At 33.0% G+C, this 15,520-nt stretch overlaps 1 protein-coding gene across 1 annotated transcript in view; it reads right to left on the bottom strand.

Moving 5' to 3' along the window:
- Window positions 1-2,662: 2,662 nt before the first annotated feature.
- The window catches only part of LOC107729154 (fatty acyl-CoA reductase 1-like), a 44,370-nt gene continuing 31,512 nt past the window's right edge, over window positions 2,663-15,520 (bottom strand). The window contains 9 exon segments of the mRNA XM_016539547.1: window positions 2,663-3,373; window positions 4,750-4,913; window positions 4,915-5,005; window positions 6,555-6,726; window positions 8,425-8,492; window positions 8,643-8,761; window positions 12,228-12,272; window positions 13,191-13,368; window positions 14,672-14,851. Coding sequence (XP_016395033.1) covers window positions 3,211-3,373; window positions 4,750-4,913; window positions 4,915-5,005; window positions 6,555-6,726; window positions 8,425-8,492; window positions 8,643-8,761; window positions 12,228-12,272; window positions 13,191-13,368; window positions 14,672-14,851 — 1,180 coding nt within the window. The 3' untranslated portion in view covers window positions 2,663-3,210.

Below are 15,520 nucleotides of genomic sequence, written 5' to 3'. Positions count from 1 at the left end.
CTTTTTATTCAGTGGCAACCATTCAAAAAAAAAAAAAAAAGCGGAAGTGTTAGCATTAGCGGTTACACTTTTTTAAAACAAAATTGTAAAGTTGTAAATTAAGTTTTTTTTTTGGAGTACATTTTACAAGAATTTCTCAAAACTGTATGTTTAATTCAGTGTGTTGCTGTCTCTTTGTAATCATTTCTAAAATCTGCTAGCAATTTCTGAGTAAAAATGGTTTCAAAGTAAATTCTACACCATTTTTTTTCAGTGCATTAACAAAAAAATGTACGAGAGATTTTTAAAAACTATTATAACTATGGTCTAAACATTTGTTTTATATATATATATACATATTTTATAACATATTTTGTGTATATATATATATATATATTTATTTATTTTATTTTTTTTTTTTTTAATTGTCTGTGCACCTGCCTTTAAATTAAAAATTTGCAGGTCAGATTTCATACGCACATGCCACAACACCTCAGAGCGTTGAAACTTTCCAGCCATGTTCATGACCTGAAATAGTCACACAATTTCAAGACAGACGTTCTTACCTGTATTTCTGAAAACCCAAAAATGTGTTGCAGGTCAAATTGACCCAGAACATAAAACATACAAAACCAATTCTGAATATCATTCCATGTTTGTGTTGATATGGTTTCATAGTGTGGTGAAATAAAAGATGAAGACAACCAGGAACTTGGCCATTTCAGTTTATTTTATCATGAATTCTTTTGCCACAAACGGTCACGCATACAATTTATCAAAGTACAGTTTTTCATTCAAGGACCTCGACCGTACAACACATCATGGAGACAAATGTTGAGCAGAGGAAGGTCAAAATCCATGTCAGCCACTACTGTGAAAATCTCATGTAAAAAGCAAACACGCGTTACATTGGACGAAAGAAACATTTTCAGTAGGGGACTTTTCTTTAAAAAAATAATTTTACTGCAAACCCAATGCAGCTCAATCACCTCATCTGTACAAACATCAGTGGCAGAGCACAAACGCTTGAGATTGTAAAGATCACGTTGGCAGTAGAAGCTTCATTTGAAAGCTCAGCTTGTCTTAAAAAAACGAAGGGTTGCCGTTGTTAAGACATCAAGCCAAGGTGTTCGTTTCTCGTAGAAAAATGGCTGTTTTTCTCATGTCTGGAATGCTCCAAGAGGAGATGTTAGTGTGCGTGTGCTTTCTCTACTGAGACTCGTAACGTGCAGGAGAAAAAACATCTCAAATCATCTAAAGTAATCGCTCCACTACTGCTAAACGAGCTGAGGAAGACGCATGAATACTGTGTGCGACATACAAAAGACCGGACGACAGAAGGCAGACACGTCTTAGAAACGGTGATCTAAAAATACAGTTTGGCAATAGACCTCCAGGGGGAGTGTAGAAAAATGAACACTCATGAGATCCTCAAATAGTGTCGATTGATCACGATGCTGTAAAACCGTACGAAATATTAGCCGTCAGGTTTATATTCAACCGCTGGCGGAGTAGTAGATTCATAAAACGTTATAAATGCACTCAATTTGGCTCATCTGACAAGCAAACAGAAATAAAAGTGCTTCAGAAAGGTGAAAAAGCAAACGGTAACAAAATAGAAACGTTTCTAGAAGGAAGAAGCACAGGTTGTGCTGCATAGAAACTACCAAAGCCAATGATTGAAAAGCTGGTGAGGGACGTTTCCCTTGAAATCGGATGAAAAGGTTTGCAGGTTTAAGTCCCTTTACGTCTCTAGATTCAGAGCACTTTAAACAGTGGTCAATACACATAAAACAACATTGAAATAGAGACTCGACGCTTTTTATCTTCACTTTTCGCTTTTCTTCAAAAAAATATTGGAAGCCCTCAGTCATTTCCGGGAAATAGATGTTCTTAACCAGCCTTTGATTCACTCTCGCAAATATACATTTGTACATTTTTGGTATGTATATCATCTGAAAAGGAATATATTTATATATCTAGAATATTTACAGACCGATGAAACTATCTTACGCCCGTCTACAGACAGAAATATCCTCATCTAACACTCGCAGAAAGAGTCTGACGCTAAACTGTGTGTTCTGCTGTACAAACAGAAAAATTAACAGACATAAATGGGTGAAACGGGTCGAGTGTGTCATATTTCAAAGAAATTTGGAAAAAATGTAATTTTATATTTTAATATTTTCTAAATTGAATTATTAATCAATAATAATAATTCAATAAAATAAATGTAAAAAAATAAAATTGTTATATTTATTATTTATATATAGATATATATAATTTATTAAAAATAAGTACAATTATAATAAATTACAATAATTATATATAATAATATTTTATATTAATTGTTAAATAAAAATTTAATATTTAAAATGTAATAATATAACAGTATTTATTTTTACAGTAATACTGTAAAAGCACTGTATTACAGTAATGAGAATTGACTTTTAGAATAATTCTAGAATCGTTAAAAATGCATTAAATTTGGTGGTAAAAGTGCTTAATTGTCATGAAAATGTTATTTTAGGAACTATTTTAGTTCCTTAAAAATAGGCTGCATTTTCTTCATGAATAGACTTTTTTTTTTCTTTTGATTTTGAGTGTTTATGATTAAACTGGTAGATATACAGTTGAGCAAGCGACGACTTGGCAAAAAAATATGTGTGATGTTATAAATGCATCAGATCTGTTGGCGTTCACAGGCCTTTCCCTCCGAACGCAGCAAACTAAACAAGAAAAAAAAACACAAAACACCAACCGAAAGAGTTTTCCGGCTTGATTACATGGTATTAGAACAGACAGGACACAAACGAACCGTTAAAAGACAAACACACACTCACAAAGAGAGAGAAATGGCTGAAAACAGCAAAGCTTTGAGCGGTAAGTCATGGACACCTCGAAGATCCAGTGGTCCGAAACACTGTCTGTAGTCGAGAAGACAGTGTTTCATCAGAAGACACAAAGGCAGCGTCTCTGGATTTTGGATGGCGACGAGAATGTAAAGGAGAAACTGTTGCATATATAATCGGTATTAAGGACAGTCGTTATAAAAGAAGACACCTTTAAAAACAGCACATGGAGGAGTCAGGTGGAGCGAGCGGCCGGTGAGGAAAGCTAAAGAAACACCTGTGTGTGTGTGTGTGTGTGTGTGTGTGTGTGGATGGCTGAAGACACCTCTGGAAGAGGAAGTGCTCGGAGGATGAGGACACACACTTCCTGTTGCTCCGGTCATTGGGTCAGAGTGCTGGAAGCCCTGAAGTAGGACAGGAACTTGAAGCACAAGCTCACGACGAAGTACCAGATGTTCCTGGCCATCTGAGAGCGAGCGATGAAGACGCGCCAGATGAAGACCAGCAGCACCGTGTTGAACGTGTATCGGATGTTTCTCAGCCTGTGAACGGAGGATCAATAATTCAATGAAACACCAAACACTTACTGACTGTCAACTTGCAAACTCAATGTGTGTTTAATCAAGCTTCCTCTTCTCTATGGACAGGCTGCAGTGTGTTTACAGGCCATTATTTATTCACCATCACACAAAGCTTTCATATGTATTATTATATGTTAATGATAGAATCATGATAATGACAAGTTTTTTTTAATAATTTCTATTTTTCAATACATGCAGTTTTATTTTTATTATATGTTAATGATATAATCATGATAATGTTAAAAAAAAAAAAAAATCTATTTTTCAATACACGCTGTTTTATTTTCTCCATTTTCTATACATCTATAATATAATATAGTTATTTCTATAATATAACATCATATAATATATAATTTTTCTATTTCTTTATTTCCAAAACATGCTATATTGTCTGATTTTCTATTCTATTTTTGCAGATATTTTATTTAATATAATATAATATAATATATAAGAGTAAAAATAGTTTTAATCAGCAAGGATGCATTAAATCTATTAAAATTGACTGTATCTACAGTCATAATAATACATTTATATTATATTACATTATTACATTATAATTCATAATAATTTTTCTATTTCTGCATTTCCAAAACATGCAAAACATTTGGTCTCATTTTCTAATTTCAATTTTTTCTATAAATATCTTATTTGTTATTTCTATAATATAACATCATATAATATATAATTTTTCTATTTCTTTATTTCCAAAACATGCTATATTGTCTGATTTTCTATTCTATTTATGCAGATATTTTATTTAATATAATATAATATAATATATAAGAGTAAAAATAGTTTCAATCAGCAAGGATGCATTAAATCTTTTAAAATTGACAGTATCTACAGTCATAATAATACATTTATTATATTATTATTCAAGGACTATATTATAACATTATAATTAATAATAATTTTTCTATTTCTGCATTTCCAAAACATGCAAAACATTGTCTTATTTTCTAATTTCTATTTTTTCTATAAATATCTTATTTGTTATTTCTATAATATAATACAACATATGACAGTAAGAATGCTGTCATTAATCTGCAAGGATGTATTAAATCCACTAAAAATAGAGTAAATACATTTTAATAATACATTTATATAGTGTATTATAATTAATAATAAAACTATTTTTTCTTAAAACTAATTTCCATTTTGTTCTATAGATATGTCACTTTAATATAATATACACTACCCTTCAAAGGTTTGTGGTAAAGAACTAATACTTTTAAATTCAATTTGAGCTGTAAAGCAGCTCTACAGAAGACTATGGTGTCGTTATTCAGCTCAGTTCAGTTCAATAACAGTGTAAACGTGTCATCAGGTGGACGTACTTCCTCAGGTGCTGTCTGGCTGCGGGAATGTCTGACATGTCCTCGTTCAGAACGTACTTCTTGGTGCCGATACAGTAATTCTCGATGTACTCGGGCCAGTTCAGCTGACGGACGTCAAAGTTGAAGGTCTGAAAGATCACGAGGAAGAGTTCAGCAGAGTTTGGTCCACACAGACTGTCAGTCAGTCCAGTCCTGACTGCTGAAGTACTCCAGCAGACCGATGGCTTTGTGCAGACGGTTGAAAATGCGCATCATTCTGAATGAACACAGGTCACACAGACATGAACACTCAATGGGCGAATTCCAAACACCCTTGAAGGGCACTTCGGGAAGGGGACGCCATTTGTAGGGACGTTCCAAACGAAAGTGAACAACTGAATCCCTTCACGAAGGCCCTTCCAGAAGTCCATTAGCGAAGGGAACATGTGATGGTCACGTCACGGAAGTGAATTCCGTTTGTGATCATGTGATCTTCGGTTAGGAGATCTTGCGATGCTTTTTAAAGCAAAGTTGGGTATGACTTCGACTTCACATACAAACGTAAATTGAATAGGCGACAGTAATGCCCTGCACCCTTAAAAGAACTCTGCCCTTCGAAGGGAGTAGGGCATAGGGATGCTCACTTTCGTTTGGAATTCGCCCAATGACAATTACACCATCATAGATATTTGTTTTGTATCTATTTCAGTAATATAATACATAAGAAATTATATTAATATGTATTATGATTAAATTTTATGAATTATTCATATTAATAATAAAATAATTACTGATATTTCTATTTATATGTTAACAATGCATGCATTTTTCTAATTTCTATAGATATTTTATTTCTATAATATAACAAATATAATAATGTATTAAACAACATTAATTATTAATTTTAATAATCATAAATGTATATTATACTAAGTGTATATAATTTATATATTGACAATATATTTTTCTAATTTCCATACATATTTGATTTCTATATATTGTTAATAATTATATACATTACATTCAAGTATATTAAATTAATAATGTAATAAATACCAATGTTTCTATTTATATATTAACAAAAAAAAAATTTATTTTCTAATTTCTATAGACATTTCTCTTATTTCTATAATACAATATAAGATTTTACCAAAACATGCTATTTTTCTAATGATTTGTTTTCTATAGATATTTTATTCTTACTTCTATAATACAAAATATGTTATAATTCAAAAGTTTGGGGTCAGTAAGTTGTTAAATGAATTACTACTTTTATTCAGCAAGGATGCATTATCAAGAGTGACAGTAAAGGCATTCATAATAAAAGATTTCCAATTCTATTTCAAATAAACGCTGTTTTTTCCCTTCTATTTATCAAAAAATTCTGGAAAAAAAATCTAATGTATCACGGATTCCACAAAAATATTGGGCAGCACAACTGTTTTCAACATTGATAATAATCAGAAATGTTTCTTAAGCAGCAAATCAGCATATTAGAATGATTTCTGAAGATCATGTGACACTGAAGACTGGAGTAAATTCAGCTTTGATCACAGAAATAAATTACATTTTATAATATACAGTATATTTAAATAAAAAAAACAGCTATTTTAAATTATAATAATATTTCACAATATTACCGTTTTCCCTGTATTTTTAATTGAAAGAATGCAGCCTTGGTGAGCAGAAGAGACACTGATGAATCTTACTACCCCCAAACATTTGAATGATTACATTATATTATATTACAGATCCGCGCTATTTTATCAGAACAGAACAGCTCATGTGAGTATAATGTCACTCTTAAGAGGTTGTTTTGTTCTCACTGTGGTTTCTGTCCGGACAGTCGGAGGAACAGGTCATAGATGAGCGCGGGGAACTTGTGACTGACGAGGATCCAGTACTGGTAGATCAGGTAATTGGAGGTGATGTTGGCGTTTGGCCGACGGAAAGCCTGTTCCAGAGGATTCCTCTTGAACGTGGACATCACGTGATGCTCTGGAAAGCAAACGATATTGTATATAATATGACAACTACTAAACCACTATTTACTGAAGCATGAATCTGAACGTAACACTACACTGTTTCTGGCCGTTGGCATGGTGATGCTGGCAGCCAGATGTTGCTCATGGTAAACCCTCTATCCTGCTGTTGCCATGGAAACACTTCAGCTTCTCTGACCAGTGATCTGCCCTCCGGCACGACACACACCGCACACATACAGTACAGTATGATCCCAGTGATGTACTGTGAGCTGTTTTTGAAACAAAGCAGTATGCATCTGCTAAAATGTGCAGTATGCAAATGCAATGCATTGCATTGTGTCCAGTGTGAGGATTAAGTTATGCAATTATAATTCATTTTTGACATCAGTCTGGACACCTGAATTAAATGTACTATAATATTAAACATACAACATAGTGACAATGATACTCTTTCAAACATTTAGCATTGCATACTGCATAATATTTCATATGCTTTTTCTATTAAATTAATAGTATGCACACTGTATTTTCAATGAACCTGAAGTTATGCAATTATGATTTATTTTTAATTTTTGACTTTCCAAGTCAAATTCGAGGACGCAAATCATTTTAGTGCAGAACAAAAACAAACAAATTTTTTTTTTTTATAATAATAAATAAATAAATAAAATTAAATAAAATAAAAATTTAAAGATACCTAAATCAAGTAAAGAGTGTTTCCCAAGTCTGTAAAGAAGATCATGATATTACCTTACTCCCTCAGAGTTTGTTGTAGCAGGCTTTATATGCTTTTTTAATAGGATTGTACAATATAAAAAATATTTAAGTTGTAAATAAATAAAAATTCTTGGAGTTCATTCAGTTTTTCTACTTCAAAATTTCATGTTTAATTCAATGTGTTACTTGCCGTTTCTTTGAAATTAGTTGTGAAATTTACTAGCAATTTTTGCAGCTACTGTTTACAACATGCATACTGCATACTATTTCAAATGCCTTTAAAAAAAAAAAACTAGTATGTACACTGTAAAAATTTGTAAATAAAATACTGTAAAAATATTAGTGTATGTTTTACAAGACAATATCATTTCAGTCTTTCTACTTTTAAAATGTCATGTTTAATTCAACAGGTTACTTCAATTTCTTTGAAATTATTTATTTAATTTATTTTATTTTGTAATGTAATACAATAATACAATGTAATACAATACTGACCATTACACTGTTTCAAACATTTATTGTATTCTGCACACTATTTCTAAAAAAATACAAAAAATTCAAAGTTGCAAAACAAAAGTATTGAGAATTAAGAACAAATAAATGTTTGGAGTTCATTTTACAACAAAAAACCATTTCAGTTTTTCTATTTATTAAAAACTATTTATTTGTAAAATTTGTGAAAAATATGAGTAAATGCTCCAACACTGTAAATCCAACTGTATAGCTAATGTATTTATTTATTTATATATATGTATTTTCTATATTTATTTTCTCTCTCTACTATATTCTGTCTTCCATTTATTCTAATTCCTTTTATTCACATCATTTCTTCATACATTCTGTATTCAATTTTTTATTATGCACATGCATGTCCTAAACTCGTTGTTGTTTCTGTGTGTTGTTGCACTGTGAGATGAGGAACTAAGGAAAAACATTTCACTACATTACATCACATGTATGTAATATGTATTGTATAGAAAAGCATGTTACGCACCGATCTCGCCCCAGTGGAAAGGGTTAATGCCTCCGGTTGTGCAGTTGTACACGAGTGCAGTTTTCGGTCTGAAATAAAAACACAGAACAAGGAAATCACACCGTGCCACATGTGAACAACCGCTCATTTCTGCCTTACACAAATACATCAGCAGAGGGATATTTCATGCTAATATTCTCCGTTTAATGACCTGTGGGTCTAGCATAAGCAAATCTCACCTGTGCACCGCGGTGTACCAGCCGGCGGCCAGCGTCAGGTTTATAACCACGTCTACAGGAATCAGATCGGCCACCGCGTCATTACTGGCTCTCATGGTGCGCAGGATGCCCTTCCCAGCCTGCACCGGGACACACAAAACACACGCTTCTTCAGAGAGGACGCCAAACGCACCATGAGCCTTTGTTTGGCTGTGAGCTTCACGGAGGCGTTTAGGAGGCTGAAACGGCTTAATGACTTCAGGAAATACAGACTAATTAAAAACGGGGGCAGATTGTTTTCATCGCTTTGAATCTTGCCAGGTCAGCGAGCGATGCGAGGAGGTACAATAGCATTTTTACGGATGTTAAAACACCTTGTTGTATACTAATTTCAGTGCAACTTAAGTTAAAAGCCATCATGATTCTGATTTCAGTTTCACACTAAAACTGCTCTTTTAATGTTTAGGTCTGTTTAGTTTGTCCATCATAATTTAGCCTGACATATAAAATAACTGTCAGAGAAATCTATTTTTTTAATGGAACAGTTTACTGAAACCTTAATATAAAAATATAAAAGAAAATCTTAAAATAAAATTCAAACGAATAAAAAAAGAGAGAAAATATAAAAGAAAATAAGTTTTTTTTTTTTTTTTTGTATCAATTTATCCATCAGGCTTTTATGGCTCATATATAGTCCGATATAGTGAGAATCTGGAGGAAAAAACAGCTCAGATTTATTCAGAGTCAGCCTGAGCAAAAATATGCAATTTGTTGCAGATGCTGATATTTATATGACGAAATTCTGATGCTTGTAAATCGATAAGATCTTTATAAAAGTGTAGCAGATACTGACATAAAATGCTATAAATATCAGTCGTCGCTCTGTATCTCCAATAATATGTCTCAGTAAGATGAGATTGAAATGATCCAAACATATAATGCAATGCAATCCGGTGCTGACTGAGAGATGAAGAAATAAAGGCTCCTCAGAAGATGTGAGATGTTCTGGAGGCTTGTGAAGATCATTCCTCCGCTGAGGAACAGTGAAAGTAAAGCTTCTGGAAACAAACGCTCCTCAAAAGATCCTGAGGATCAGATTTGAGACTCTAAAACATGATTGATGGAGAATCAAGTAAAGCTGAGCTGCTTCAGTCCAGTAAGTGTTCATCTGGATTACTAACAATATTTTTATATGAATTTTTTCCAAGCTTTAACAGAACACTTTATACAATTAAGGTTATATCTTTTCCCCCATGATGACCCTTACCGCCAAAATAATTAAACAAACTAAAATAAAATTACAAAAACAATAATAAGAATAAACAATTTAAAAAGAGTTAAAACAAATAAAATACAAGATAAACTTTACAATATTGTACACATTTACAAACTGACAATAAAGTATACTTAAAAATATACTTGAACTTTACTTAAGTATACTTACTAAAATAAACTTGAAGTATACTACTTTTTGGTAAGGGATACACATGACAGGATGACTGAAAGTATGAGTTTAAAAAAATAAAAAGTTAATTCTTATGTGGTGCTTACATTTTTCTTCTTAAAGGAGCCAATGGCGCCTTAATTGACATTTTTGTCTGGAGCCCTGCACTAGTGACAAAAACAAAGGTGGAAGCAATGGGAGAGATCACTACTGTGGCAGTGAAACTAAAAGTAGATGATAAAAAGAAAAAGAGTGCTCATATGAGAACATGGAAAGATCAATACTTTAGAACTGCATCTGTGGAAGCGGAGGAGGTACCTACTAATGAAGTAGTGATGAAAATAAAGGAAAATAACTAGAACTCGCTCCTGCAGGAGCAAAGGGAAGAAAGATGACTGATGGCCAGAGAAGAAAGCAGAGGTCAAACAGAGACGCAAACCACGGTAAAATAGTGGTAGCAAGAGGTAATGAAGTTAACTAGCATGTTAGATGCAGTCCAAATGCTAAAATATTTCTTAAAACTGAAAGAAAGGGCGTGGAAGTTTGTCTCATTGAACGAGGAAAAATGTGAATGCAATGCAATTTTTTTTGTCTTACCATTTTAAATAAAGAATTTTCAATGCACATTCACACCCAAGAAGACAGAGAACATTGTGAGAGAAAACTATGAAATTCTGAATTTTGCTCACCCTAGACACACACACACAGAGAGCCAGGTATGAGTGCATGAAAGGAGTGTGATTCGAGGTTCTTGTTGATGTGAAACAATTGTGCCTCAGACACAAAGGACCTTGCTAGATCACCCTCATTAAAATCATTACTACTGTCAGTGATAATGAAGCGTTAGCATGAATGCAAAATCAAACTGCATGCAAATAAATTCTCACGAGAGACACACATCAGCTAAAGCCTCACAGATCATTGATGGACAAATGCATTTTGCAGAAGAAAACGTGATTAAACAGACATTTCAGGAGACTTCAAAACACTGAAGACAGGGTGCATTTCCTCAGATTCACCTCTGAAAACAGCACAACTGGAGCACGCTGCTCGTTTCGGATGAGTGTGAATGTGTAAAATAAATGAGCTAATTGGTGAAACTCTGTTCAGTTCAGACCCGTAATGAAAAACGCTTCAAACGTTAACCAATTAAATCAATGAAAGCGTGAGGAAGTAGTAATTAAACACTAAACCTGTCGTCTGTGCACTTTAGTAATTAGTGTTAATGTTCTGGAATTAGAGTTGGTTAGGGTGAATGAACGCAGTGCCATCAGTGATATAAACGTCATCCTTCCACAGTTTCTTTGGCGGTTATGAAACTCTTCTTGTGTTTGGCAACCGAAAGTTTCATTTTGAAATTTGGAGTCAAATTCCAGCAGCTGAAAGCATCGCTCATTAACGTGTCCTCCGGTCTTGACTGATGAATCTCTGAGATCAGAAGCGTGGAAGCAGGTCTCAGTATATTTCAGTCTGCAGCTCAAATCCTCTTCCAGTCTGGAGAAAAGATGCTCCATGATGAAGAGAAGCCAGCGACTACAGCAGAGACAAACACATACAACACATCTGCTGTACCTTCTTTTGACATATAATATATGTCATATAAACATATAATGCAGTGATTGAGAGCTGAATAAATAAAGGCTCCTCAGAAGATGTGAGATGTTCTGGAGGCTTGTGAAGATCATTCCTCCGCTGAGGAACAGTGAAAGTAAAGCTTCTGGAAACAAACGCTCCTCAAAAGATCCTGAGGATCAGATTTGAGACTCTAAAACATGATTGATGGAGAATCAAGTAAAGCTGAGCTGCTTCAGTCCAGTAAGTGTTCATCTGGAAATACTGATAACAATATCAAAGTTATGTTTACGTTTACTAAAATCAATAGATTTCACATAAAAAAAAACATGTGAAGCTCCAGCTGAAGCTGGACATTTGTTCAATTACACTAAAAGAGCTTTGACTTGATAAAAAACTCTAAACTATCAATCAGAGGACAGAAGGCATGCAGTAGATTGTGTGCGACAGGTTTAACAGCAGAGTTTTGATCATGCAGATCATTTAGAGCCCTTAGAAGGTCACTTTAAGTCAGTTTTACAGGGTTAAGATCGCTCTGTGGGGTTCAGGACTTTCAGATCTGCTGTAGAACATCACGAAGCAATACTTACAGCAATGAAAACACCACTTGGTCCATTAAAGTTGTCTATCCAGCCCTGTAAAACACAGAGAAAGACACAATTACTATGCAGTTGCTAGGGTGCTCTGAGCGGTTGCTTGTAAGTCAAGAGTCAAAACCAAACCAGTGTTATTTTAGTATCATTGATATTCTATTATAGTTTTTGTTAATAATTTGAATAAAATTTTATTTTTTATATTTTCTGTTTTTATTTAATTTTTTTTGTAATTTTGTTTGTTTTTGTTTTATTTTAGTACATCGAGTTAACCTAAATATTTGTATTTTTTTTAAATATACATCTATACAGTTTTTATTTAGTTTTCCATTTTATTTAGTTTTAGTTATTTTAGCATTTCAAATTAAACTAAATGAAAATGTTGAAAAGAAAACCGAAAGAAAATAAGATTAGGTTTTGTAATATTTTATTTTACTTCAATTTAAGTTTATTTTATTTCAAATAAAGAAAATTATTTTTTAAATAATGTCTATTTTTTTAATAAAAAAACCCCAAAGTTAACCAAAATGTATTTTTATAATTTTTTTTAAATATATGTCTATATAGTTTTTATTTAATGTTTTTTATTTCAGTTTATTTAGTTTTAGTTATTCAAAATAAACTAAACAAAAATGAGAAATGTTATCTTGGCAGCCAGCTGAAATTAAGTTTATATATATGTATATATACACAGTATATATATATATATTATTTCAGTTAATGATTATTTCAAGAAAGATTTTTTTATTTTTTTTATGGTTTTAGATAATGATAATAAACACCACCAAACATCTCTATGATATTCTGCTATGTAGAAATGTCTAAGTTTATGCAATCATTAGTCCAGGTTTGAACCTAAATCCTCTGGGTTACCAGCCCAGATCTGCAACCATTAAGCCGCATCATTCAGATATCCAAGCTGTAAAAGCGAGGACTGTTGCGAGCGGATGCGTCACTCACGGGGAACGGCTCCTGCCAGCTGGCTCCCACGATAGACGGTCGTATGATGGCGATGTTGAGTTTGCCGCTCTGCTGCTGCACCACACACTCGGCCAGTGCTTTGGTGTAGGTGTAAGTGTTGGGCCGGTCAGCGAGCAGACGGGGTGTGATGTCACAGACGATACTGTCATCCATCCCCCTACACACGAGACACCAGACACCACAGACACAGGACACACACCACACACACACACACACACAGACACACAGACCACACACACCACACACCACACACACACACAGATAAATCACTGCTCTGCTTCAGGGTCAGCACAGTGTGTCAGACAAAACATCCTGATGCTATCTGGCTGGACAGAGTCAAATAACGTGGAAAAGCAGACATGCAATGACCAGTGGCATGAACCAAGTGTTTTTTAAACTGGGGTTCATGGGGGAAAAAAAACAAAGAATAAATTAAAATAAATAATAAAAATGTCATTAAAATTTACAAATGAATGAATGAATAATAAAAGATATTCAAATAAATAATACATCTAAAAGTATAGTACTATAGTGAGTAGGAAAAGGAATGTAAATAAATTCATTAATTCATTAACTAAAATAATAAAACAATAAAAAATGTATTAAAATAAATGATTAAATAATAAATAAGGATTAAAATACATAAATACCCAAAATATATATTTAAATAAATAAAATAAATAATACATCTAACAAGTACAGTACTATAGTGAATATAAAAAACCTGAATAATTTAAATGTAAATATTTTCCAAATATTTTTACGCATTTATAATATTAATAATATTAACATTAATTTAAAAAAATGTATAAAGTATTAGGTCTTTATACATTAAAATATAAACCTGCCTATATATTTTATGAATTGATATTTTATAAATATACAAATATCATGAATAATATATTATATATATATATATATATATACACATACATGCATACATACATACATACATACACACTTTTTTTTTATTTCAGCTTGTTGCCAAGAACACATTTCTTGTTTTTATTTTAATTTAACTTGATGTGCTAAAATAACTAAGAATTGCATAGACATAAAAACCCCACAGAAAATGACAAAACCACACAGCAAAATTACTCAAACTTTAACTAAATATAAAATATATATAATAGAAAATATATAAATATAAACTAATTCAAAATATTAACCAAAAATATCTTAGTATCTTTAATATCTTAGTGATACTAAAATTACACTGGTGTTTATGGCTTTTTTTTTTATTCCGATTCTCTCCTTGTTTTATCTTTATTTAGTTTTGATATGTTTTTCAGCATACCATAATTCTGTTGAAAGACATTACCTTAAGTCTGATATTGAACACACTCTTCCCTTACAGCTCTGGGTTGTTTTAACTCCATAAGGTAACATAAGCTCATAGATGTGGTTGCCGGGTAGATTCTGTAAGCGAGTTTGAGATGATGATGATATATTGCACTCACTCCAGAGAGTCGATGAGTTTCTTGGGCTCGACCGGAGGAGGGTAGATGACCTCGTCGATGTGTCTGCGGTTGCAGTTGGCGTAGGCGGTGGAGATGTGGATGAAGGCCTGCAGGTGCTGCATCTGCTGCGCCAGAGAGAGGAGCTGCTGCGTGGCGATGACGTTCAGCTGCAGCGCATGCCTGCGCAGACACATGAAACACCGCCGCATACTCGCATCACACAGCAGAATTCACATCATGATCGGCAATATACCGCCTGTGACAGAAACTAAAACCATGCATAAAACATTTATGTGACTTGAAATCAAATAAATGTTAAAAGCGACAGACAGATAAATCATTGCTCTCCTTCAGGGTCAGTACAGCGCGTCAGACAAAACATCCGCGCACTGATGCAATATGTGACCCTGGAACACAAAACCAGTCATAACGGTCATTTTTTAAAATTTGGGTTCGGTAAGATTTATTAATGTATTTGAAGTCTCTTCTGCTCACCAAGGCTGCATTTATTTGATCAAAAAAAAAATAAATTGTGAAAAATTATTATAATTTAAAATAGCTGTTTTCTATGTGAATATATTGTAAAATGTAATTTATTCTTGTGATCAAAGCTGAATTATCAGCATATAGCAGTGTCACATGATCCTTCAGAAATCATTCTAATATGTGACCCTGGACCACAAAACCAGTCATAAGGGTACATTTTTTTTATATAATATATAATTTGAGATTTATACATCTGAAAGCTGAATAAAAAATCTTTCCATTGATGTATGGTTTGTTAGGATAATACAATATTTGGCTGAGATACAACTATTTGAAAATCTGGAATCTGAGGGTGCAAAAAAA

Source organism: Sinocyclocheilus rhinocerous, unplaced genomic scaffold (assembly GCF_001515625.1).
Source record: "Sinocyclocheilus rhinocerous isolate Xijiao unplaced genomic scaffold, SAMN03320098_v1.1 scaffold3263, whole genome shotgun sequence".
Taxonomy (NCBI): Eukaryota; Metazoa; Chordata; class Actinopteri; order Cypriniformes; family Cyprinidae; genus Sinocyclocheilus; species Sinocyclocheilus rhinocerous.
Note: the sequence above shows the minus strand (reverse complement) of the source record. Positions and strands in the feature narration are given on the sequence as shown.